General features: G+C 54.5%; 1 protein-coding gene across 1 annotated transcript in view; it reads right to left on the bottom strand.

The window, feature by feature from the left end:
* Positions 1–2655: 2655 nt before the first annotated feature.
* Positions 2656–23203, bottom strand: part of CCM2 (CCM2 scaffold protein) — a gene marked incomplete at its 5' end in the record, with an annotated part of 55107 nt that continues 34559 nt past the window's right edge. Inside the window, 8 exon segments of the mRNA XM_079711783.1 lie at positions 2656–3163; positions 4126–4264; positions 4945–5083; positions 5432–5489; positions 8125–8260; positions 9162–9298; positions 12723–12906; positions 13662–13745. Coding sequence (XP_079567909.1) covers positions 2883–3163; positions 4126–4264; positions 4945–5083; positions 5432–5489; positions 8125–8260; positions 9162–9298; positions 12723–12906; positions 13662–13745 — 1158 coding nt within the window. The 3' untranslated portion in view covers positions 2656–2882.

Below are 23203 nucleotides of genomic sequence, written 5' to 3'. Positions count from 1 at the left end.
ATGGCCGATGAAGTCCATTGGCAGGGGCCGTTGGGTAAAGGCAGAAACGGGACACCTCGTGCAAGTAACTGGGCCTGGGCTGTCAGCTGACGTGGCCTCTCAGCCCGGGTCCGACACCCTCTTGTACACACTGGGGGCCAGCTGGGAGGGTCCACAGAGGGTCCCCGGGAGTCGGTGGCAGAGCCCTTGTGACCCTGGCAGCGTGCCACCTTCCCCTCCCCCAGCCCCCACCGGGGACCTCTGGGGCTGCTGCCCGGGCCTGAGACCGCTGTGCCCCCAGGCGATGTCCAAGCTGGGCTTACGACAGATCCAGGGGGTCACCAGGATCACCATCCAGAAGTCCAAGAACATCCTCTTTGTCATCGCCAAGCCTGACGTCTTTAAGAGCCCGGCCTCGGACACCTACGTGGTCTTCGGCGAGGCCAAGGTCCAACTGGCCGGCCGTGGGCGCGGGGCTGGGGGCTGGGGGCCGGGGGCCGGGGGCTGGGGGCGTGGGCTCAGCTGACAGCTGTGCTCTGTGCTGCAGATCGAGGACCTGTCCCAGCAGGTGCACAGAGCTGCGGCTGAGAAGTTCAAGGTACCCTCAGAGCCCTCCGCCCTGGTCCCCGAGTCAGCGCCAGGGCCGAGGGTGAGGCCAGAGTGCAAGGAGGAGGAAGAGGACGACGACGACGAGGAGGTGAGGCCCAGGGGCACAGGCCCAGCCCCGCGAGGGGGGCAGCTTTGCTGGGGGCCTCTTCCCGGGGGAGGGGACCGCTACAGCCCCTCCCTGCTTGCCTCGTTCCAGGTGGACGAGACGGGGCTGGAGCTTCGGGATATTGAGCTGGTGATGGCGCAGGCCAACGTGTCAAGGGCCAAGGCCGTGCGGGCCCTGAGGGACAACCAGAGCGATATCGTCAACGCCATCATGGTGAGTGGCCGGCCCCTTCGCAGGCGCCTTGCTGCCATCTCCGCTGTGGCCTCACATAATGTGACCCTCTTTGTGCGCTTCCTGCAGGAGCTGACAATGTAGCTGCTGACCAGGGACCTGGCTCCACCCCTGCCCCCCGGCTCTGCTGCTCAATAAACCAGTGTCCCCTCACCGCCTCTCTGCTCCTCCAAAGGCTCCCCCAGCACAGGCTCTGGCTAAACGGGTCGGAGGAAGCGTGAAGAGGCTTCCTGAAGCCACGCAGGCCCCAAGGAGGGTGGCGGTCCTTCCCCCAAGTCCCAGAGGGTGGTGGTCCCTCCCCCGTGTCCCAGGGCGCCCAACTTGCCCAGAGATTGCGGGCAGTCCAGTCACCTGGCTGCGGCCCCAGGTATGGGCCTGGGGACTGCAGTTTCCGGAAGGAACTCCCCAGACACAGGGGCTCAGAATTTTCTGCAGGGCCCCTGAGCCGCAGCAGCTGCAGGAAGGCAGCGTTTGCTCAGGGACTCAGCAGTTCATGCCCCGAAGTTCCTGGCCCCTCACCACGGCCCAGCTCTAGGAGTCACTGTCCTCCCCGTGTCCTCTCCTCTCTCCTACAAAGGCCAGGGATCTGCAGGGTGGGAGCCATGCCCCAGGACAGAAGAGGGAGACCACAAAGTGGGAGGCCACATGTGGGTGGAGCCCCCGGAGAGGAGGAGCAGGTCCTGACTGGCCACAGAACACTCCTGGGACACCAGGTCCCCTCTGTGCTCAAGCCCAGGGTGGGCTGTGGAGGCGCTGGCCCCTGGACTAGGCGGCTATCTTTAGCTGTTCCAGATGCTTCCAGGGCAGTTCGATTTGCACACATGCCTAGAGACAACACCTACCAACGGTCTCCCTTAGCTTTGCCCAACCCAGGCCCACAACCAGCTCCAGGAGAGCCGGGGCCAGAGCCAAGTGTGAGACCCCTCCTCCCATCCTGCCCCGCCCCTCAGCAGGGGGGCAGCCCAGAGGGCTGCAGACCCCCGTCTGGTTCCCACACGGCCTCACCGCGAGCCCACGGCCCTGCCCTCCGTCCTGGGGTCTCAAGTACCCACCCTGCTGAGCCTGGTGCTTCCCCCACACGCGGTCAGGGGCCTCGCAGCAAAGTGCAGGTGTCTTGCGGGCGAGGAAGCAGTCCTGGAGCAGGGCCCTCCCGCGCCCACACAGCAGTGCCCAGGCCCCAGCCTGCAACCCAACGGCCCTGCCCTGGGGTCACCACCACTGCCTCCCCATGTCCTAAGGGCACAGGAGGGGCTGAGCCCAGGGGGGAACGAGGCAAAGGGCCTTGAAGAGGTGGGCACAGTGCCCCCACTGGCCTTCCTGACGACCGGGGACCCTGGGCTGCAAGACGACGCACTCTCAGGGTGGGGACTGCACTTCCGGTGAAGCGGTGGTGTGCAGGTCTGCTGTGGAGACCACCATGACAGCGGATGAGAGCCGGGGACTGGGGCTTGGGGGAGGGGGGAGGACAGCCAGTGCCCCTCAGACAGCCCAGTGCCCAGGTCCCCCCAGCGGGGGCCTGATGTTCACATCCACGTGTGCTTAGGACACCTGCTCTCTGCCCTGTGTCCACAACCCCAAATCGGGCCCTCCCCTTAGGCAGCGGGCATGAGCGCCCAGCCCACTGTGCCCAGCCTGGGCATGCGGGTCTGAGACAGAGGCCAGAGCGCACATCCCGGCTCCTACCCCACTGGAGCAGGAACACGCTAGCAAGCAGAGATAAATTATTCACATTGCAGTAAACTTCTTTTAAGGTCTCTGAGAGTTTCAATAGAAACGTCATGTGCAAAATGACAGCTGTCCGGGGTCTGGCTGACAAGACCCCCTCCCGAGGCAGGGTGGCATGCAGGGGGGCGCAGCGCGGCCTTCCGCCCCAGCACCAGGGTGCCTCCTTCACAGTAGAGCCACCTGCGCCCGGGGCCCCGCGCGGGGAGGGCGGCGGGCAGGGGTTCCAGCGCCATCAGGCCGAGTCCTGGTCCATGCTGCAGCCCAGCGCCTCAATGTCGTTGCTGATGTCCGAGATCATGCGGTCCCACTCGTCCCCCTCCGAGGGCGCGGACTGGTCGTCAGAGCTGCCCGCGGCCCTGTTCCCATTGGAGGTGGAGGTGGAGGTGGAGCTCATGGCCCGTCGGTACCTGCCGAAGCTGTCAGTGATGATCCCGCGGCCGTCCTTCACCCCGATGGTCTCCAGGAAGTTCTCGAAGTGCTGGCTGTCCTTCTCGGGGATGAAGGGCCGCAGACCTGCACAGACATAGCACACCTGACCCTGAGGCTCCCGCACAAAGCCCACGGCCCGGGGCGGGGGCCAGCCCACCACCCGCCCCGCGTCTGGCCCCGCCCTGCCTCTGCAGCGGGGCAGGCGTGAGCCTGGAGCCACACCCTTGCGTCACTCCCCTCAGTCCTCACAGAAGCCCCACTGCACAGGTTTCCAGATGGAGGAGAGGAGAGGAGAGGAGAGGAGAGGGCGGAGGGGAGGCTGATGCTGGGCTCCGAGCACTGGGCCCCGCCGCCCAGCTGTGCTCCCGGCGCCCGGCTGACCACCCATTTCCTGGACAGAGACCCCCTCCTATGTGAGGACAATACGAACAGGGGCCATGGACCCCAGCGTCGGGTGGCGACTGACTCCAGGGGGCAGTGGGGTCAGCAAGAGCTCGGACTGGACGCAGCAGGTCCGCTTCCAGCCCTTCACCCCCATGAGCGGTGCGCCCTCATTGGACCGTTGGGGGCAGAGCCCAGGACCCAGGAGCCTCCACCAGCCACCCTCAACCAGCCGTGTTCTCCGGGGTCAGCATGGGGAAAGCAGAGGCGCTACCAGCCTCGCACGCCTGGGCAGCCGTCCAGGGCCCTGTCCGTGGCAGGCCCTAGGCACCCCCGCCCGCCGCGCTGACTCCGCGTGCTAAGCTCTCGGGGCCTCGGCTAAGGCCGCCCTTCACCGGGAGTGGCGTCTTCACCCCCACCCCGCCCAGCAAGCTCCTGCCCCGCCTCCCAAACCTGCACAAGCGCCACCTCCTTGCAGAGCCTCCCCGGCCCTCTCCAGGCAGCACGGCGCCCACCTCACCCTCAGTCTGGCTCCCGTGGGGCCCCTCCCGCTTCCCCGGGAGCAGGTCCCCACCCGTCACTGGGACGGCCCCTCTCAGCCGCATCACTCAGGCCTCGCTGTCTGGCCCCATTCCTAACGGCGCCCCCGGCTGTCGAGCGCTCACCGAGCAGCAGGAACTTGCGGCTGTCCCCGTAGAGCTGCCGCAGGTTGATGCAGAATTCGTGCACCGAGGCTCCATCGCGGTACTCGTGCAGCAGTGCCGCGAACTGCTGGATCTCCTGCGACGACAGCTTGGTGCGCAGCTGCCGAGAGAGCCGGGCCCGGGGCGGGGTGGTGACCGGCGCTGCCGCGCCCCTGCCCACACCCCACGCGACCCCAGAGGACCTGCAGCTCCACAGCTCCGGCCGGCAGGAGAGAGAGGAGCCCGTACCGTCCGCCCTAACCTGCAGCCGCGACTGACCAGGCTGACCGCAAGTGGGCGGAGGGCGTGTCTGCACACCACTGCCAGGGGGCAGCGACCAGCGCCCAGCGCCCTGGAGCCCACAGTGATGCTCAGCCAGTTGACCGAGTTTCTAATGAGAACATCACGTGAAGTCAGGGGGTGGGGGATGACAAGGCCCATCTGGCCCTTCCAGGGAGTGACCCGGTCCTCCGCTACCGTCCGCCACCAGAGACCCAAGGACAGGCCTGTGGTCCAGCCCTGGAGGCCAGAGCAGCCCCCATGCTCAGGCCTTGGCCAACTCACGCCCTCCCCAAAGACTGACCTGGTGGGAAAGGCAGCGAGGCCCAGTTGCAAGCAAGGCGCCCACGCTCACCCCCAGCCCCACAGAGAAGCACGCCTTCATCCTCCCCCCAACCCTGCCCCACCCCCGCAAGGAGATTCTAACCCCAAGGCGCCGCCGGCCCCAGCACAGGCCTGCTAGAGCACGTGGGCTCTCTGGGGCCGGGGCCTCCTGACGGCGGCGGGCGGCGGGCAGCGTACCGTGAGCATGTAGTCCTGCAGCAGCTCGGCGGCCGTGGCGCTCAGCTCGCTCTCACTGACCGTCTTGGCGTGGGGCGCCGTCTGCATGCAGAAGGACAAGGGCGACACGCCGCCTGCATGCGCACACTCGGGGAAGGAGCTGCAAGGACGCGAGCCGAGCCGTGGGTGGGCGGCCCCCCCAGCCCTGCCCCGTGCCTGCACCCTCGACCCCCCACGGGGGCCCAGTTAGGGCCAGGGTCTGAGAGGATGAGGGGGCCCGTCATGGAGGGAGGGGCTCGGGCCGGACAGAGAAAGACACGTGCAGGGAAGGACCCAGAAGGGGCCCTCAGCCTAGCAGGGTCTCAGTGGAGCGATGATGTCACTGGTGTGACCCTGGGGAGCCCACTCACTGGAAGGCTCCTGAAGGGGGCGGGGTCAGGGGGAGGGATCCCGACGAGGAGGGTGGAGCCAGGCAGCCATACTGGCACCACCAGGGTGGGGTACTCACAAAGTGCTGGCTTCCGTCTCATAGGACTCCTTCATGTCCACCTTTGTGGAAGAGTCGTCTGTGCAGAAAGTGCAGAACACAGAAGCTTCTGGTTACGTGAGGGAGGGGGCACTGAGTGCAGTGTCCAAGCTCTAAGCAGGAGACGCAGAGCCCTGGCGGTGGGGAGCCTGCAGGCCTTCATGGGCAGAGCCGGCCAGGCCCCTGGGGTGCACCCGCGCCTGCTCCTCCTGGGAGTCTTGTGAGATGCACCACCTGCTGCAGGGCTGGGCAGGAGGCAGGACAATGCTCTCTGGCTCTCGGAGGATGTGCCAGGTGGCAGGGCTGGAGAGGGCTTCCCAATGGCCAGGACAAGAGAAGCACCACTGGCAGACGTGGGCACCACGCCCGGCAGCGTCCTAGGGGCTGTGCTACTTTGTCTTCTCTGATTCCAGCAGGTATCACCACTGCTCCAACTTTTAGACGAGGAACTGAATCAGAGAGGTTATGCAACTTGCCCCATGCCACACAGCTGGTGAGGGCAGAAGCCACGATCAGAGCCGGCAGGTCTGAGCCCCAGCCTGGACCCAGCCAGGCTCCATAGGTGGACGGCTGCTCCCCGAGGACAGACACGGGGCCTCAGGGTGCCTGAGCCCCTCAGACCAGCAAAGGGCCTGGTACACAGCAGCTACTCGGGCAACACCAAAGAGATGACCTAAGGTCCGCGTGACACAGACGAGGAGGGACGCCGAGGCACCATCACACGCAGCAAGCGAAGCTTTAAGAGAAAAGGGATCCGAAAACGTGGGAGGGGGGAGGGGACAGGGAGAGAAAAGGGACACTGCTGGCAGTGGGAGGGGAGTGTGCCGTGAGCGCAATAATGGCCCCAAGATGCCCCCGTCCAAACCCCAGGTGCACGTGCCAGATGACGTGGCGACGGGGCTGGAGGTCGCTGGGCAGCTGACCCTGAGACAGGAAGACGCCCTGGGCTATCTGAGGGGGCTCGACGTGTGCCCCGGGCCCTTCGGTGTGGAGGGGGAGGGGCCGGACGGAGCTGCAACAACAGGAGGTCAGAGATGCCACCATGGCTGTGACCGTGGAGGGAGGAAGGCCACAGGAAGCTGGAAAAGGCAGGAAACAGCTTCTCCCCAGAGTCTCAGGAGGAAGGCCGCTGGCCCGCACCCTGATTGGAGCCAGTGAGACCCCCGGTGGACTCGAACCTACAGAACCGTGAGAGACTAAGTCTGTGTGGCTCAAGCTGCTCGGTCGTGGTGACCTGTCACAGCAGCAGGAGAGAACTGACCCGGCAAGGAAGGCCCCGAGGCGGAAACCAGCAGAGGATGCGTGTCTGAGGGTGTGCGCGCATGGGGAGTGTGTATGCTGCGAGCGTCTGGTGTGCACGCTCGTGTACGTGAAGTGTCTGTGAGGACGTGAGCGTGTGTGCTGTGCGGAGTGTGTGCACGCATGTGATGATGTACGTACGTGTGCCGTGTGTGTGATGTATGTGATGGGTGCATGTGCACACGTGGTGTGAGTGCAGGTGTGCCTGGACCCCAGAGGGAGACCTGAGGGCTGGGGGACAAAGGACACCCACGCAGAGAGGAGGCCGGCAGGAAGGAAGCCCACGTGGGCAGGCTGAACATCCTGTGTTTACTTCGTGAAAACTCATTTAACGGTATAATTACGATCTGTGTACTTTTTAGTAAAAAAGCTTATTCAAAAAAAACCACTACTGGAAATTTCAATGCTGAACGTTTAAATATAGCTCAATAAACCACCTGCTACCCACTGCGGAAGCCGCGGGCCTCTGGGCCTCAACCTCCCCACCTGCCCGTGAGGACAGGCTGCCGGCCTCGCCGGGCTATCTCTGCAGTGCTGTGGCAGCTCCAGCGTGAACAGCGAGACGAGGAGGAGGTGAGAGAGCCAGCCCTTCCTCAGAAAGCCCCCTCAGCTTCGTCAGCGCGCAAAGGGCTCTGCGCTGCTCGTGGAGACACGTGAGCCGCCGGGGGCGCGTGCAGGGCTGGACTCTCCACAGAGAGACCAGAGGCTGCCTGCCACGGAGGCTACCGCTGCGCTGTCTCCAATACCTTTCTTTCTGTTCACCTGACTGACAGAAGCCACGGGTCCTCAGTATACTAAGCATTTGAAAAGTGGATGCTCTTGGTGTTTAGAAGATTGAGCTCAAGTGGGCTACACAACTGAAGCATCTTGTGCGTGCTCACAGATTCCGGAAAACGCTCCCCAGATGCCCACACGGGGGAAGTGGCTCCGAGCGCTGGTCCAGCTACACCACCTTTGGGCCCCTTGCTCTTCCTGCCACTGCCCCCCACCCCACCCCGGGCAGGCCTCGTCTTGGAAGGGGCCCCATACCCACTCTCAGCCCCAGCGCTGGGAGCCCCGCCCGGCCCTGGGTTCTAAGTTTGGTAAAGTGACTTTGGCCAGGCGTGGTTCCAGAAGTGTTCCCGGCCCCCAAAGTTACGCAGGAAGCCACCAGGTGGCCTAAAGCAGGGAGTGGGGGGGAACACGTGTGCCTTGACTACACTTGCAGATTAACGCGAACAGTGAAGTCTGGGAACAAAGGGCGTCGGCTCACGTCCCCCGGGACGGTGGCCACAGGGTCACCGCTCAACAAGGCTGCCCCGGCGCTGTCCTGGGACGAGCTCGCGGCACAGTGAGCCCTGGCGGGAAGGGGTGGCGGGGCCCTCTTGCTCACGTACCACTGTGAAGGGACAGGTGGTGGGTGGGCGTCGAGGCCCCGTCAAATATGGCTCTGTCCAGGAAGTCGATGGTGGACTCCGTGTACACGATCTGGAAGACCTGGCCAAGCAGGGAGCACAGCTCTTCTGCGGCGACCTGCCAACGGAGGACAATGCGGAGGCTTCCTGGGCCGCTTCCGGGCGTTCGACACCTCAGATGCAGAACGGACGCCCGCACCGAGGGCCTGACGCTTCCCACTGCCCAACGGGGCCGCAAGGACACCAGCCCACACCCAGGAAGCTGGCTGGACCCGCAAGAGGGTCAGCTGCCGGCCCTCCTCCTCCACTGCCCTTCCAGCCAGCACCGTCTGCCCACTCCTGTCCCAGCCACGGGAAAGGGGCAGGGAGGGAACAGCCCCCGGGCCAGGTCACACGGACGGCATTCCTGACACCGCACAAGTGTTTCACATGTGTGCCGTTAACGCAGGGTCCCATCTGGGGCGGCTCTGCCCCTGGGACACGGGGCAGTGTCTGCAGGAGCTTCTAGCGGGGACAGGCCAGTGAGGCGACCCCGTGAGGAACAACTCCCCAGCTGGAAGGTGGGCGGGGCTGGGGAGGAGGGATGCTGGTCAGAGGCTACCTAAGGTGGGGCGGCCCTGCTTTGATCTCACAAATGTGAAAGCTTAACAGAAGGGTATCAAGGGGCTCCCCGAGGCTGGTGGCTCTTGGGTGGCCGAGGTGGGGCCCCAAGCCCCAACTCCCCACTCCCAAGCATCTTCCCCAAGGGCACAGCTTGGGGTACAGACCACAGCCCCCGTCCGCGTGGGGGAAGGAGGGGTGAGGCCCACCAAGAGAAGAACAAACCAGCAGACTGGGAGCCAGTGGGACCTGGGGTGGGACCTGGGTCAGGTGGTATACGGGGCTGGATCAGGATATAGGCGGGGCTGGCTCTGGTGTGGGTGGAGCCTGGGCAAGCTGTAGGTGGGGCTGGGTCAGGATATGGGGGGGATGGGCAGGCCGTGGGCAGGGCCTGGGTACCAGCTGCCAACCCTGCTCACCTTGCTCTCCACGGCCAGGATCACCAGGCAGCATGCCTCCACAGGCCCCACTCCGCTCTCCGACAGGGAACCTGCGGTGAGGCCTCTGGAACTTTCCGCACACAAACTCTGGCTGGGGGAGATGCCGGGGTCCTGGGCTGGGAAGTCAACACCGTGGCAGGTTAGGGCAGGTGTGGGAGCTCAACAGCAGGCTCTGGGCGGCCCCTACCTGACTCAGGTGGGAACAAGCCGAGCCAGGCACACCCCCACCGTCCCCTTCCCTTCACGAGAGCACCCTCCCATCCTCGCTCCCCTGCCACTGCCCACTCAAAGCCATCACCTTACATGACCTTCTAGCATCTTTGCCAAAGACAGTGCGAATATCTTAGGCTGACATATGAAACTGCTAATGTTCAGCTGCTTTTGATCTACACAAAAGAAAGCATCCACAGGGTTCTAGTGACAAGGTTAATACACAGTCCTGACAAGAGATGGGGAAACGAGGCACAGGGGGCAGAGCGCCAGGCCGAGGGTGCGTGAGGGCCAGAAGCCAGGTAGGGGTCTGGACGTGAGAGCCCCCGCTGTGGGCCTGACGCTGCACACCGCCCCCCTCACACACAAGGTCTTGTGGGACGCGAGGGGGAATTCCTGAAGTGGGAAGGGGGGCCTGGGGCCCAGGGAAGCTTCTACAGGAACAGGGCTCCAGGCCTGTCTGAGCGGATGCTCAGACACACCTGGGAGCAGGAAGTGGATGGAGGTGAAGGCTTGAGCTCCCCTGATGCCGGGGTAGCTCAGCACAAGCCCACCCGGGAGGGAGACCACCCGAAGCTCAGACACGGCTGAGAGACGGGAACCCAACCGGGAACAGCCATGCTTGGGGTGGATGGGCCTGCAAAGACCAGGGCTCTGAAGGGCAGGGCTGGCCGCACCCTGTGTGGAGGCTGAGCCCCATGAATCCCACGGTTAGACCCCGGACTGCACCGTCCCACAGACCCATGGGCCACAGGTGCTGAGCGGTACCCGAAGTGGAAACTACCCACAAGGTCTCAGTTAGGACAAAGAAGACTGCGTGAGCACTCACTAGCAACTGTTACCCTGACCTCGCTGACGTGATGTCTGGACATAAAGAGCTAAATGAAATACATTAGTAACGTTGATTTCACTTGTTCCGTTTTACTTTTTTAGAACATTTTTAGTAGCTTTGTGGCTCGCACCCGTGGCTGCTCTCAAGGAAGCAGACATGTGGCTCCAAAGCCACGCAAAGCAAGCCCCCTTCCAGTCCCCCAGCTGCATCCAGCCACAGGCCTACAGGCTGTCCCCACAGGTGCCGGTTCAGATCCACTGTCCACTCTCCTACATCCACAGAAACATCCTTTAACGAGATGTCTGCATGCTCTCCGAGCTCTGCCTGCCACACGGAACCTCCTGCAGCCAGACCTGACCCCTACCCCTGACCCCGTGTTGTCCCAAATGCCAGCAGAGCCCGGGCTGAAGGAGGCACACAGACAGCCTGCGGGTAGTAGGCACTTAGTAAGTGTTAGCTACCACTGCCGGCACCTGTGCTGAGGACGGCCACGTGCCTCACTTCACACACAGCGCGCGTGATGGGCACAGGAGCCTCTGAGAGACCAGGAGGCCCCAGGTCTGGAGGCTTCCCTTCTGGGCCGTCCGCTAGAATGAGGAGGCCGCTCCAGGACACGGAATTCATTCTCTTCCTTTAACTTGAAAGCTCTCAACGCCCTGGGCCCTGGTTTTCATCTTTGGGGAAGTTTCTCCTATGGAGCTCACCCCCTCTCTTAGAAGTAACTGGGTTACCTGTCTTCCTAGGACTCTGCTCTGTGCTTAACGCTGAGAAATGTCCTGGACACAAGAAACCCAGGGGCCAGCTCGCCTCCTACCGGCCCAAACGCCGGGAGGCCCGCAGCCAGAGCGCTCTCCTCATTGCTCGGTCCCTAGGGAGGCCCCAGACCTCGGGCCTCCTGCGGGGACAGTCCCCTGGCAGGGCACGGCAGCTACCACGGCGCTGGGCAGCACAGGTGGAAGCAGCTACACAGCCAGTTCCTCAAGGAGCCGCCACCACCCACCCACCGGGCGGCCATCTGCTCCCCGTTAGTCCAGCAGCAGCAGCGGAAGTAAACACAATCCTCCTGACAGGTTTACTGTGGGGATTAAACGAGATCATGCACGTCACACGCTTTCTACTATTGAGCCACCTTCAATTGTCATTTTTGTAGCTTGAAATGCAGCTTCATGTGGTTCAACCTAAAATAATGCCTGTCGTTAAATGGTAGCTGCTCACTGAACACAACACGGGGAGGTGAGGAACGAGCAGAGCACAGAGGGGCCCTCGCTCCCAAGTGCAGCACGACAGAGCGGGGTGTGTGTGAGTGTGCGTGTGAACTAGCGAGTGTGAGTGTGTGGGGCCTGTGTGAGTGCATGCGAGTGAGTGCGGGGATGTACATGGGTGTTACACGCATGTGTGGGGAGTCTGTGTGCGTGCGTGCGTGCTGCATGTGACGCTGCGGAGGGGACGCTAAGCCACAGCCACACGGAGGAGAGGGGCTGTAGGAATCCCGGCAGCCACCTGCGCAAACCGTTCCAGTTACCTGTGCACACGGGCCCGCAGCATCCCCAGCGGATTCACGGGCCCTTGCACGGGAACCTCCTTGAAGCTCGAGGAGTCAGTAATGGGAAAGCTCACCAGGGCCCTGGCTCTTAAGAAGCCCTCGGATCCCCATGAACTAACGACCTCAAGCAGAAATACAACTCTGCACTGCCGGAAGCACAGCGTGCGACCCAGGCCGGTCCAGCGGGCCACCCTCACGCCCCGCCACCAGCCCTTTGGAAATGAGCAGCTCCGGGGCTCAACCCAGCCACCGCCAGTGCCTAAAGGAGCCCAGGACGGCGTCCGTGCTGCAGCAACAACCTGAGAACTGCCCACCGGGACGGGCACGGCATGTGCGAAACCGTGATTTCTCTCCCCATTTCTCGGGGACTTAGGCCAGGGCTCTGGACCTGCCAGGCAGCCAGTCCGGCAGTGCCAAGTAAGGCGGCGCTGCACCCTCATCACCAGGTGAGAGGAGTGGGCTGCGTGAGGGGAGCTGACAGCTGGTTTAAGGTTCTCTCTGATTCTTCTACATGGACACACTCAGAACGTCTCGCAGACAGAGAGCTCACTGCTGGTCTGGTCTCGTCTTTGCTTCCCCCGCGTTGGGAAGACTGCCTGGCCAAAGGCAGGGGCTGAATGTTGGCTGGGCTGAGCTGAGGCCCACCCTCAGCCTGTGGAGCCACCTGCGCCCGGGGCTCTACCAGGCCTGGGTGCCAGCAGCCACATCAGCATCCTGGACGGGGGCCGCGCTGAGCGACAGTGGCTGAGCTCAGCACCTGTTCCCCACAGCCTCCTGGGTCACTGCCCTTCTCTGGACAGAGGGCTTCTCTCAGGCACAGTGGGCAGCAGTGGCTGACCCACCGCTGTAGAAACTGTCTCCAGAGCTCCATGAAATCCGCGGACTCACTCCTTAGGACAGAGGCGTGGTCGGCTTCTGCCAAGGACCCTCCTGACCCCGCTCCCCAGGTCCATACCTGTCTTTAGGACCACCAGGTGTGAGGCGTCATCCCGCACGTAGGACACGGCGGCGATGTCATGGATGGGGACCCTGAGGATGGTGTCCTCCCCGTCCCTCCAGGCCAGCTTGACGTTGTAGGCAGACAGGCTGATCACAGCGTCATGCTCCTGGGTCAGGTGTCCGGGGAGCTGGTGGGCTCTCTGGAAGGAACCACACAGCATCAGAAACACAGGGCCCGGCCACGGGCTCCCCTGGGATCCCGCGCCGTGTGTGGCACATGCAGCCCACACAGCCAGTGCTGACTCATGAGCAGAGCGCTGCTCCCTTGAGAGCAGCCATGCTCGCCCCCAGGGCACTGCTGTGTTCAAACCACGTTGGGGGGTCCTTCTGGAACCGCCTTTAGACTCAGACCTGTGGCATGTGGTTTGGATATCTCGAAAATGTGAATTGTGAAACAGCCCAGAACCATCAGGAGCGAGTCTGGAGAATAAAGCTCATGTTCAGACTGAGGAACAGTCTTGATAGCCAAGGGCCAAGTGCACCCTTAACATGATGGGACTCGGTCATCCCTCACAGCCATGAAGGCCCAAGGTCAGAGGGCCAAGAGCTGGTGTCAGAGAACAAGGGTCAGAGGTTGGGGTTAGGAGGTGGAACAGGCTGGGGGTCAGAGCTTGGGGTTAGGAGGTGGAGCACACTGAGGGTCACAGGTCAGGGCTGGGAGGTGGAGCAAACTGAGGGTCAGAGGTCAGGGTTGGAAGGTAGTGCAGGCTGAGGCTCAGAAGTCAGGGTTAGGAGGTGGAGCAAACTGAGGGTCAGAGGTCAGCGTTAGGAGGTAGAACAGGCTGAGGGCCAGAAGTCAGGGTTGGGAGGTGGAGCAGGCTGAGGGTCAGAGGTCAGGGTTGGGAGGTGGAGCAGGCTGAGGGTTAGGAGGACAGAGTCAGGCAGATGGGGTTACCTTTGCATTGTCTATGTAATGCAGGATTTCAGTCCTACTGGAGGGATTCAGGTATCCTGGGATGGATGTTAACTGACCTAAGTACTGAAAGAAAGTGGAGAGAGAAAGTGCCATGAGAAAGGGAAGATGAGCCAACACCACCACGGGCCAGCAGAGCACCGTGAGAGCCTCGCGCATCCCCACCACCAGGCCCCTTGGCTGCAGTCCCAGCTCGCAGTGGGGGACTCCCCAAGGTGGCGTGCTCCAAATTTTTAGCAAAATCTCTACCGGCTGAGGAGAACACTCCCACACTTCCCACCAGACTGCATCAATGTTGTCGTCAAAGTCCTGTCTTAAGGACACCTCAAAATTAGTTTGGTGGAATCTGGATTCTAAAAGGACAGACAAGGGACTTCCCTGGCGGGCCAGTGGTTAAGACTCCAGGCTTCCACTGCAGGGGGCCCTGGTTCAATCTCTGATGGGGAACTAAGATCCCACAAGGCGCATGGTGTGACCAAAAGATAAAAAGAAAAAAGAAAAATAAATAAAAGGACAGACAAGGATGGCTTGTGTGTCCGGGTCATGGTTGGAAACTGAAAACAATGGTTCTGCACAACCTGCTAAAAGTAAACGTGTTAACTCACGAAGGGCCAGGCAGCAGAGTGGTGAGCACAGAGAAATGAAGTGACACGAGGCCATGAAGCACCTGCCTAACAAACCTCAACGAAAAGGGCCCCGAGTGCGGTGCGGACACAGTGCTGCTTCAGCTGTGTTCACGTCACATCTCCACCAATTAACACAGTCTTTAAGTGTGATTTAATGGGTTACTGATTTCTCTTACAGCCAACATTTCTCATCCTCTCACTAACTCGAATGTTTAAGGTCGCTGTTAACAGGGTGACAACAGACTTCCTGTCTCCAGTTCATCATCACTCCTGTCCTCACAAGAAAAGAGATGAACAAACTGAAAAATCAACATGTCTTCTCAGATCCATCAGAGAACAAGGTCACAGGGCAAACTGCTGCCCCCAAAACTGGAGAGAGCAACGGGGGACAGAGAATCACAGCCCCCGGGGAGAAGCCACAGGAGCCGGCCTGGGAGGCACACCAGAAGGGGACTGACCAAGGGCTGGACATGGGCACAGACAAGCTTGAGACAAAGCTCTGGGGGCCAGGCAGGAAGGCCTCTTTACCTCAGCTCCTTTTACCTGAATCACCATACCCAGCTTTCAACAAAAAATTATAAGGCATGGTAATAGGCAAAGAACACTGAACACACAGGCAAGCATCAGAACCAGACTCAGATATGGCAGAGATTTTGGAGTTATCAGACCAGGAATTTAAAACAACTATGAGTAACATGCTAAGGGCTCTAATAAAGTGAACATCATGCAAGAATTGATCGGCAATGTAAGCAAAGAGATGGAAATTCTAAGGAAAAAAATCAATGGGAAATGTTAAAAACCAAAAACATTACAACAGAAATGAAGAATGCTTTTGATTCATTCACCAGTAGATGGACACAGCTTGGAGATATGTCAGTAAAAACTCCCCAAACTTAAAAGGAAATAGAAAAAAGAAAAGAAGGGGGAAAAAAAAAACAAAAAAGGAATAGGGCTTCCCTGGTGGCGCAGTGGTTGAGAGTCCGCCTGCCCATGCAGGGGACATGGGTTCGTGCCCCGGTCCGGGAAGATCCCACATGCCGTGGAGCGGCTGGGCCCGTGAGCCATGGCCGCTGAGCCTGTGCTCCGCAACGTGAGAGGCCACAACAGTGAGAGGCCCACGTACCGCAAAAAAAAAAAAAAAGAGAGAGAGACAAGGAAGGACACTACATAATGACCAAGGGATCAATCCAAGAAGAAGATATAACAATTATAAATATATATGCACCCAACACAGGAGCACCTCAATACATAAGGCAAATGCTAACTGCTATAAAAGAGGAAATCGACAGTAACACAGTAAGAGTGGGGGACTTTAACACCTCACTTACACCAATGGAAAGATCATCCAGACAGAAAATTAATAAGGAAACATAAGCTTTAAATGACACAATAGATCAGATAGATTTAATTGATATTTATAGGACACTCCATCCAAAAACAGTAGATTACACTTTCTTCTCAAGTGCACACGGAACATTCTCCAGGACAGATCACATCTTGGGTCACAAATCAAGCCTCAGTAAATTTAGGAAAATTGAAATCATATCAAGCATCTTTTCTGACCACAACGCTATGAGAGTAGAAATCAATTACAGGAGAAAAAACGTAAAAAACACAAACACATGGAGGCTAAACAATACATTACTAAATAACCAAGAGATCACTGAAGAAATCAAAGAGGAAATCAAAAAATACCTAGAGACAAATTACAACGAAAACATGATGATCCAAAACCTATGGGATGCAGCAAAAGCGGTTCTAAGAGGGAAGTTTATAGCAATACAAGCCTACCTCAAGAAACAAGAAAAATCTCAAATAAACATTCTAAACTTACACCTGAAGGAACCAGAGAAAGAAGAACAAACAAAACCCAAAGTTATTAGAAGGAAGGAAATCATAAGGATCAGAGCAGAAATAAATGAAATAGAAACAAAGAAAACAACAGCAAAGATTAATAAAACTAAAAGCTGGTTCTTTGAGAAGATAAACAAAATTGATAAACCTTTAGCCAGACTCATCAAGAAAAAGAGGGGGGACTTCCCTGGTGGCGCAGTGGTTGAGAGTCCGCCTGCCGATGCAGGGGACACGGGTTCGTGCCCCGGTCCGGGAAGATCCCACATGCCGCGGAGCGGCTGGGCCCGAGCCATGGCCACTGAGCCTGCGCGTCCGGAGCCTGTGCTCCACAACGGGAGAGGCCACAGCAGTGAGAAGCCCGCATACTGAAAAAAAAAATAAAAATAAAAAAATAAAAAATAAATAAAAGCACTTCCTCTAAGATCAGGGACAAGACAAGGATGTTCACTCTCGCCACTAGTATTCAACATGGCTTTGGAAGTCCTAGCCACGGCAATCAGAGAAGAAAAAGAAATAAAAAGAATACTAATTGGAAAAGAAGAAGGAAAACTGTCACTGTCTGCAAATGCCATGATACTATACATAGATAATCCTAAAGATGCCATCAGAAAACTACTAGAGCTAATCAATGAATCTGGTAAAGCTGCAGGATACAAAATTAATGCACAGAAATCTCTTGCATTCCTATACACTAACAACAAAAGATCAGAAAGAGAAATTAAGGAAACAATCCCATTCACCACTGCAATAAAAAGAATAAAATACCTAGGAATAAACCTACCTAAGGAGGTAAGAGACCTGTACTCAGAAAACCAGAAGACACTGATGAAAGAAATCAAAGATGACACAAACAGATGGAAAGATATATTATGTTCGTGGACTGGAAGAATCAACATTGTCAAAATGACCATACTACCCAAAGCAATCTACAGATTCAATGCAATCCCTATCAAATTACCAACGGCAGTTTTTACTGAACTAGAATAAAAAATCTTAAAATTTGTATGGAGACACAAAAGACCCTGAATAGCCAAAGCAGTCTTGGGGAAAAAAAACGGAGCTGGAGGAATCAGACTCCCTGACTTCAGACTATACTACAAAGCTACAGTCATCAAGACAATACGGTACTGGCACAAAAACAGAAATATAGAACAATGGAACAGGATAGAAAGCCCAGAGATAAACCCACACACCTATGGTCAACTAATCTACGACAAAGGAGGCAAGGATATACAATGGAAAAAAGACAGTCTCTTCAATAAGTGGTGCTGGGAAAACTGGACAGCTACGTGTAAAAGAATGCAATCAGAACACTCCCTAACACCATACACAAAAATAAACTCAAAATGGATTAGAGACCTAAATGTAAGACCGGGCACTATAAAACTCCTAGAGGAAAACATAGGAAGAACACTCTCTGACATAAATCACAGCAAGATCTTTTTTTTTTTTTTTTTTTTTTTTTTTTTTTTTTTTGCGTTACGGGGGCCTCTCACTGTTGTGGCCTCTCCCGTTGCGGAGCACAGGCTCCGGACGCGCAGGCTCAGCGGCCATGGCTCACAGGCCCAGCCGCTCCGCGGCATGTGGGATCTTCCCAGACCGGGGCACGAACCCGCGTCCCCTGCATCGGCAGGCGGACTCGCAACCACTGCACCACCAGGGAAGCCCAGCAAGATCTTTTTTGATCCACCTCTTAGAGTAATGAAAATAAAAACAAAAATAAACAAATGGGACCTAATGAGACTTAAAAGCTTTTGCACAGCAAAGGAAACTGTAAACAAGATGAAAAGACAACCCTCAGAATGGGAGAAAATATGTACAAACAACGCAACTGACAAAGGATTAATCTCCAAAATATATAAACAGCTCATGCAGCTCAATATTAAAAAAAAAAAAACAACCCAATCAAAAAGTGGGCAGAAGGGCTTCCCTGGTGGCGCAGCGGTTGAGAGTCCGCCTGCCGATGCAGGGGACACGGGTTTGTGTCCCGGTCCGGGAAGATCCCACATGCTGCGGAGCAGCTGGGCCCGTGAGCCATGGCCGCTGAGCCTGCGCGTCCGGAGCCTGTGCTCCGCAACGGGAGAGGCCACAACAGTGAGAGGCCCGCGAACAGCAAAAAAAAAAGTGGGCAGAAGACCTAAATAGACATTTCTCCAAAGAAGACATACAGATTGCCAAAAAACACATGAAAAGATGCTCAACATCACTAATCATTAGAGAAATGCAAATCAAAACTACAATAAGGTATCATCTCACACCAGTTAGAAGGGGTATCATCAGAAAATCTACAAACAACAAATGCTAAAGAGGGTGTGGAGAACAGGGAACCCTCTTGCACTGCTGGTGGGAATGTAAATTGATACAGCCACTATGGAGAACAGTATGGAGGTTCCTTAAAAAACTAAAAATAGAACTATCATATGACCCAGCGATCCCACTACTGGGCATATACCCAGAGAAAACCATAACTCAAAAGGACATATGCACCCCAGTGTTCACTGCAACACTATTTACAATAGCCAGGTCATGGAAACAACCTAAATGCCCATCAACAGATGAATGGGTAAAGAAGATGTGGTACATATATATACAAAGGAATACTACCCAGCCATAAAAAGGAACGAAATTGGGTCATCTGCAGAGACGTGGATTGACCTAGAGACTGATACAGAGTGAAGTAAGTCAGAAAGAGAAAAACAAATATCATACATTAACGCATATACGCATATGTGGAATCTAGAAAAATGGTACAGATGAACCAGTTTGCAAGGCAGAAATAGACACAGGTGTAGAAAACAAACATATGGACACCAAGCAGGGAAAGCGGGGGCATGGATGGTGGTGGTGGTGGTGGTGGGATGAATTGGGAGATTGGGATTGACATATATGCACTAATATGTATAAAAATAGAGAACTAATAAAACCTGCTGTATAATAAATAAATAAATAAATAAATAAATAAAAGAGAAGCCACCAGAATGAGACGCCCACGCACCGCAACAAAGAGTATCCCCTGCTCACCACAACTAAAGAAAAGCCCGCACGCAGCAACGAAGACCCAACAGAGCCAAAAATAAAATGAATAAAATAATACAAAACAAAATAACAAGAAGTATAACTGATATGTTAAGAACGGAGAAACAATGGAATTATTAAAATGCTCAAATAAAACCAGATAAAGCAGAAATTGAGTAGAAAACAAAACAAACAAAGAACAAAAGCAACAAATAGAAAACAATTACAAATATGGAAAATATTAATCCAACTATGTCAATAATCACTTTAAATGTGAATCATCTGAATATACCAATTAAAAGACAAAAACTGTCAGGCTGGATAAAAAATTCAAGACACAAGTATATGCTGTCTACAAGAAACCGACTTTAAAGAGGGGTATTACATAATAAAAACATAACAATCCTTAATGTTTATGCACCTAACAAGAGAGCTTCAAAAACACATGAGGAAAAAACTGATAGAACTACGGGGAGAAACAGATGAATCCACTATTACAGCTGAAGACTTCAACACCCCCCTCTCAGAAATGGACAGAAAATGACAGATCCAGCAGGCAGAAAATGATTAAGGAGAAAGGTGAACTCAACATCTTCCACCAACTGCATATAACTAACATCAACAGACTGCTTCATCCAACAACAGCATTCAACAGAATACACATTCTTCTCAAGCTCACATGAACATTCACCACGATAGAGCACATTCTGGGCCATAAAACACACCTTAACAAATTTAAAAGAAGAGAAACCATACAAAGTATGTCCTCAGATCCCAGCGGAATTCTTTCTTTTTTGGCCGCGCTGTGCAGCTTGCAGGATCTTAGTTCCCTGACCAGGGATTGAACCCAGGCCCCCTGCAGTGGAAGCGCAGAGTCCTAACCACTGGACCACCAGTGGAATTCCTTGAAAGACACAATCTACCAAAATTCACATAAGGAGAAATGGATAATGTGAATAGGCATATAAGCTATTAAAGAAATTGAATCAATAATAACTTTCTAAAACAGCAAGTATCAGGCCCAGACAGATTCACTGGTTAATTCTACTCAACATTTAACAAAGAAACTATACCAATTCTCTATAATCTCTTCCAGAAAATGAAAAGAGAAAACACTTCCTAACCCATTTTTTGAGGCAGCATTACCTTAGTATCAAAACCAAAGATACTACAAGAAAGGAAAGACCAATATTTCTCATAAACATAGATACAAAAATCCTCAACAAAATATTAGCAAATCAAATCCAACAATGGATAAAAAGAATCATAAACCAAAAGCAAGTGGGATTTATCCCAGGCAGGCAAAGTTGACTCTATGTTCAAAAATTATTAAATGTGATCCACCACTTTAACAGGCTAAAGAGAAAAATCATATGGTATCAATAGATGCAGAAGAGGATATTTGCAAATCATATATACTTCAGGATATGGGGAGGGGGAAGGGTAAGCTGTGACAAAGCGAAAGAGAGGCATGGACATATATACACTACCAAACGTAAGGTAGATAGATAGTGGGAAGCAGCCGCATAGCACAGGGAGATCAGCTCGGTGCTTTGTGACCGCCTGGAGGGGTGGGATAGGGAGGGTGGGAGGCAGGGAGATGCAAGAGGGAAGGGATGTGGGAACAGATGTATATGTATGACTGATTCACTTAGTTATAAAGCAGAAGCTAATTAAAAAAAAATAGTGGAAAAAAAAATTTTTAAACTTTGTACATCAAAGGACACCATCAATAGAGTGCAAAGACAACCTACCGAATGGGAGAAAATATTTGCAATCATATATCTGACAAGAAGTTAATACCCAGAATACACAAAGAACTCCTATAACTCCACAACAAAAAAACAAACAACCTGATTAAGAAATATGCAACAGACTTAAATAGATATTTCTCCAAAGAAGGTGTATAGATGGCCAATAAGCACATGAAAAGATTCTCAATATCACTAGTAACTAGCGAAATGCAAATCAAAACCACAGTGAGATACTACTTCACACCCATCTGGACGGCTACCATTGAAACAGAAAATAATGTGTTGGTGAGGACATGGAGAAATTGGAACCCTTGTGCACTGCTGGTGGGACTGTAAAATGGTACAGCCACTATGGAAAACACTATGGTCATTCCTTAAGAAATAAAACATAGAATTAGCATATGATCCAGCAATTCCACTTCTGGATATCTACATAAAAGAACTGCAAGCAGATAATAAAACTCTTAGAATAAGAGGGCTTCCCTGGTGGCGCAGTGGTTGAGAGTCCGCCTGCCGATGCAGGGGACGCGGGTTCGTGCCCCGGCCCAGGAGGATCCTACGTGCCGCGGAGCGGCTGGGCCCGTGAGCCATGGCCGCTGAGCCTGCGCGTCCGGAGCCTGTGCTCCGCAACGGGAGAGGCCACAGCAGTGAGAGGCCCGCGTTAACGCAAAAACAAACAAACAAACAAAAAAAAAAAACTCTTAGAAGAAAACATAGGACAAAAGCTTCATGATATTGGATTTGGCAATGATTTCTTGGATTTGACACCAAAGGCACAGGCGACAAAGGCAAAAAAAACAGACAGACAAACTGGAGTGCAACAAGATTTTAAAATTTTGTACATTAAGAGACACTATCCACAGAGTAAAAGAGCAATCCACGGAATGGGAGAAAATATTTGCAAATCATATATCTGACAAGGGATTAATATCTAGAATATACTGAGAACTCCTAAAACTCAACAAAAAACACCTGATGCCAAAATGGGCAAAAGATTTGAATAGACTTTTCTCCAAAGAAGATACACAAATGTCCAATAAGAACATGTAAAGATGCTTGAGATCACTAATCATTAGAGAAATACAATCGAAACTACAATGAGATACCACCTCAAACTCATTAGGATGGCTAGTGAAAAACAAAACAAAAACAGAAAATAACGAGTGCTAGCGAGGATGTAGAGACACTGGAATACCTGTGCACTGTTGGTGGGAATACAAAATGGCGCAGCTGCTGTAGAAAACAGTATGGAGGTTCCTCAAAAAATTAAAAATAGAATTACCATATGACCCAGCAATTCCACTTCTGGGTATAGATAAACCCAAAAGAATTAAAAGCAAGGTCTCAAAAGAGATTTCTGTATTCCCATGTTCATAGCAGCATCGTTCACAATAACTACAACATGGAAGCAACCCAAGTGTCCACTGATGGATGAACGGATAAGCGAGATGTGGTGTATCCATACAATAGTATATTGTTCAGCCTTAAAAAGGAAGGAAATTCTGCAGTACATTACAACACGGGTAAAACTTGAGAATATTATGCTAAGTGAAATAAGCCAGTCACAAAAAGACTAACAGTGTATGATTCCACTCATATGAACTTCCTAGAGAAGTCAAATCCATAGAGACAGAACGATGGTTGCCAGGGGCTGTGGGGAGGAAAGAATGCGGAGTTTTTGTTTAATAGGTATAGTTTCAGAGTCACAAGATGAAAAGAGTTAAGGTAATGGATGGTGGTGATGGCTGCACAACCACGTGAATGTATCTCATACTACTGAACTGCGCCCTTAAAAATGTTTAAGATGGTACATTTTATGCTATATTTTAACACGATTAAAAAAAGAAAGAAAAAACTGAAAGCAGAGACATCTGTACATCCATGTTCATAACAGTATTATTCACAATAGTCAAAAGTTGGAAACAGGGCTTCCCTGGTAGCACAGTGATTGGGAGTCCGCCTGCCGATGCAGGGCACACGGGTTCGTGCCCCGGTCCAGGAAGATCCCACGTGCCACGGAGCGGCTGGGCCCGTGAGCCATGGCTGCTGAGCCTGCGCGTCCGGAGCCTGTGCTCCGCAACGGGAGAGGCCACAACAGTGAGAGGCCTGCATACCGCAAAAAAAAAAAAAAAAGAAAAAAGTTGGAAACAACCCAACGCCCATTGATAGATGAATGGATAAATAATATGTGGTGTGTGTATATATATATTGCACTGAAAAGTTCTGAAAAGAAAAAGTTCTGGAAATGGATGGTGGTGATGGCTGCACAACTATG

Source organism: Hyperoodon ampullatus, assembly GCF_949752795.1.
Source record: "Hyperoodon ampullatus genome assembly, chromosome: 9".
In the NCBI taxonomy this organism is placed as follows: Eukaryota; Metazoa; Chordata; class Mammalia; order Artiodactyla; family Ziphiidae; genus Hyperoodon; species Hyperoodon ampullatus.
This window is presented reverse-complemented; position numbering and strand designations above follow the sequence as displayed.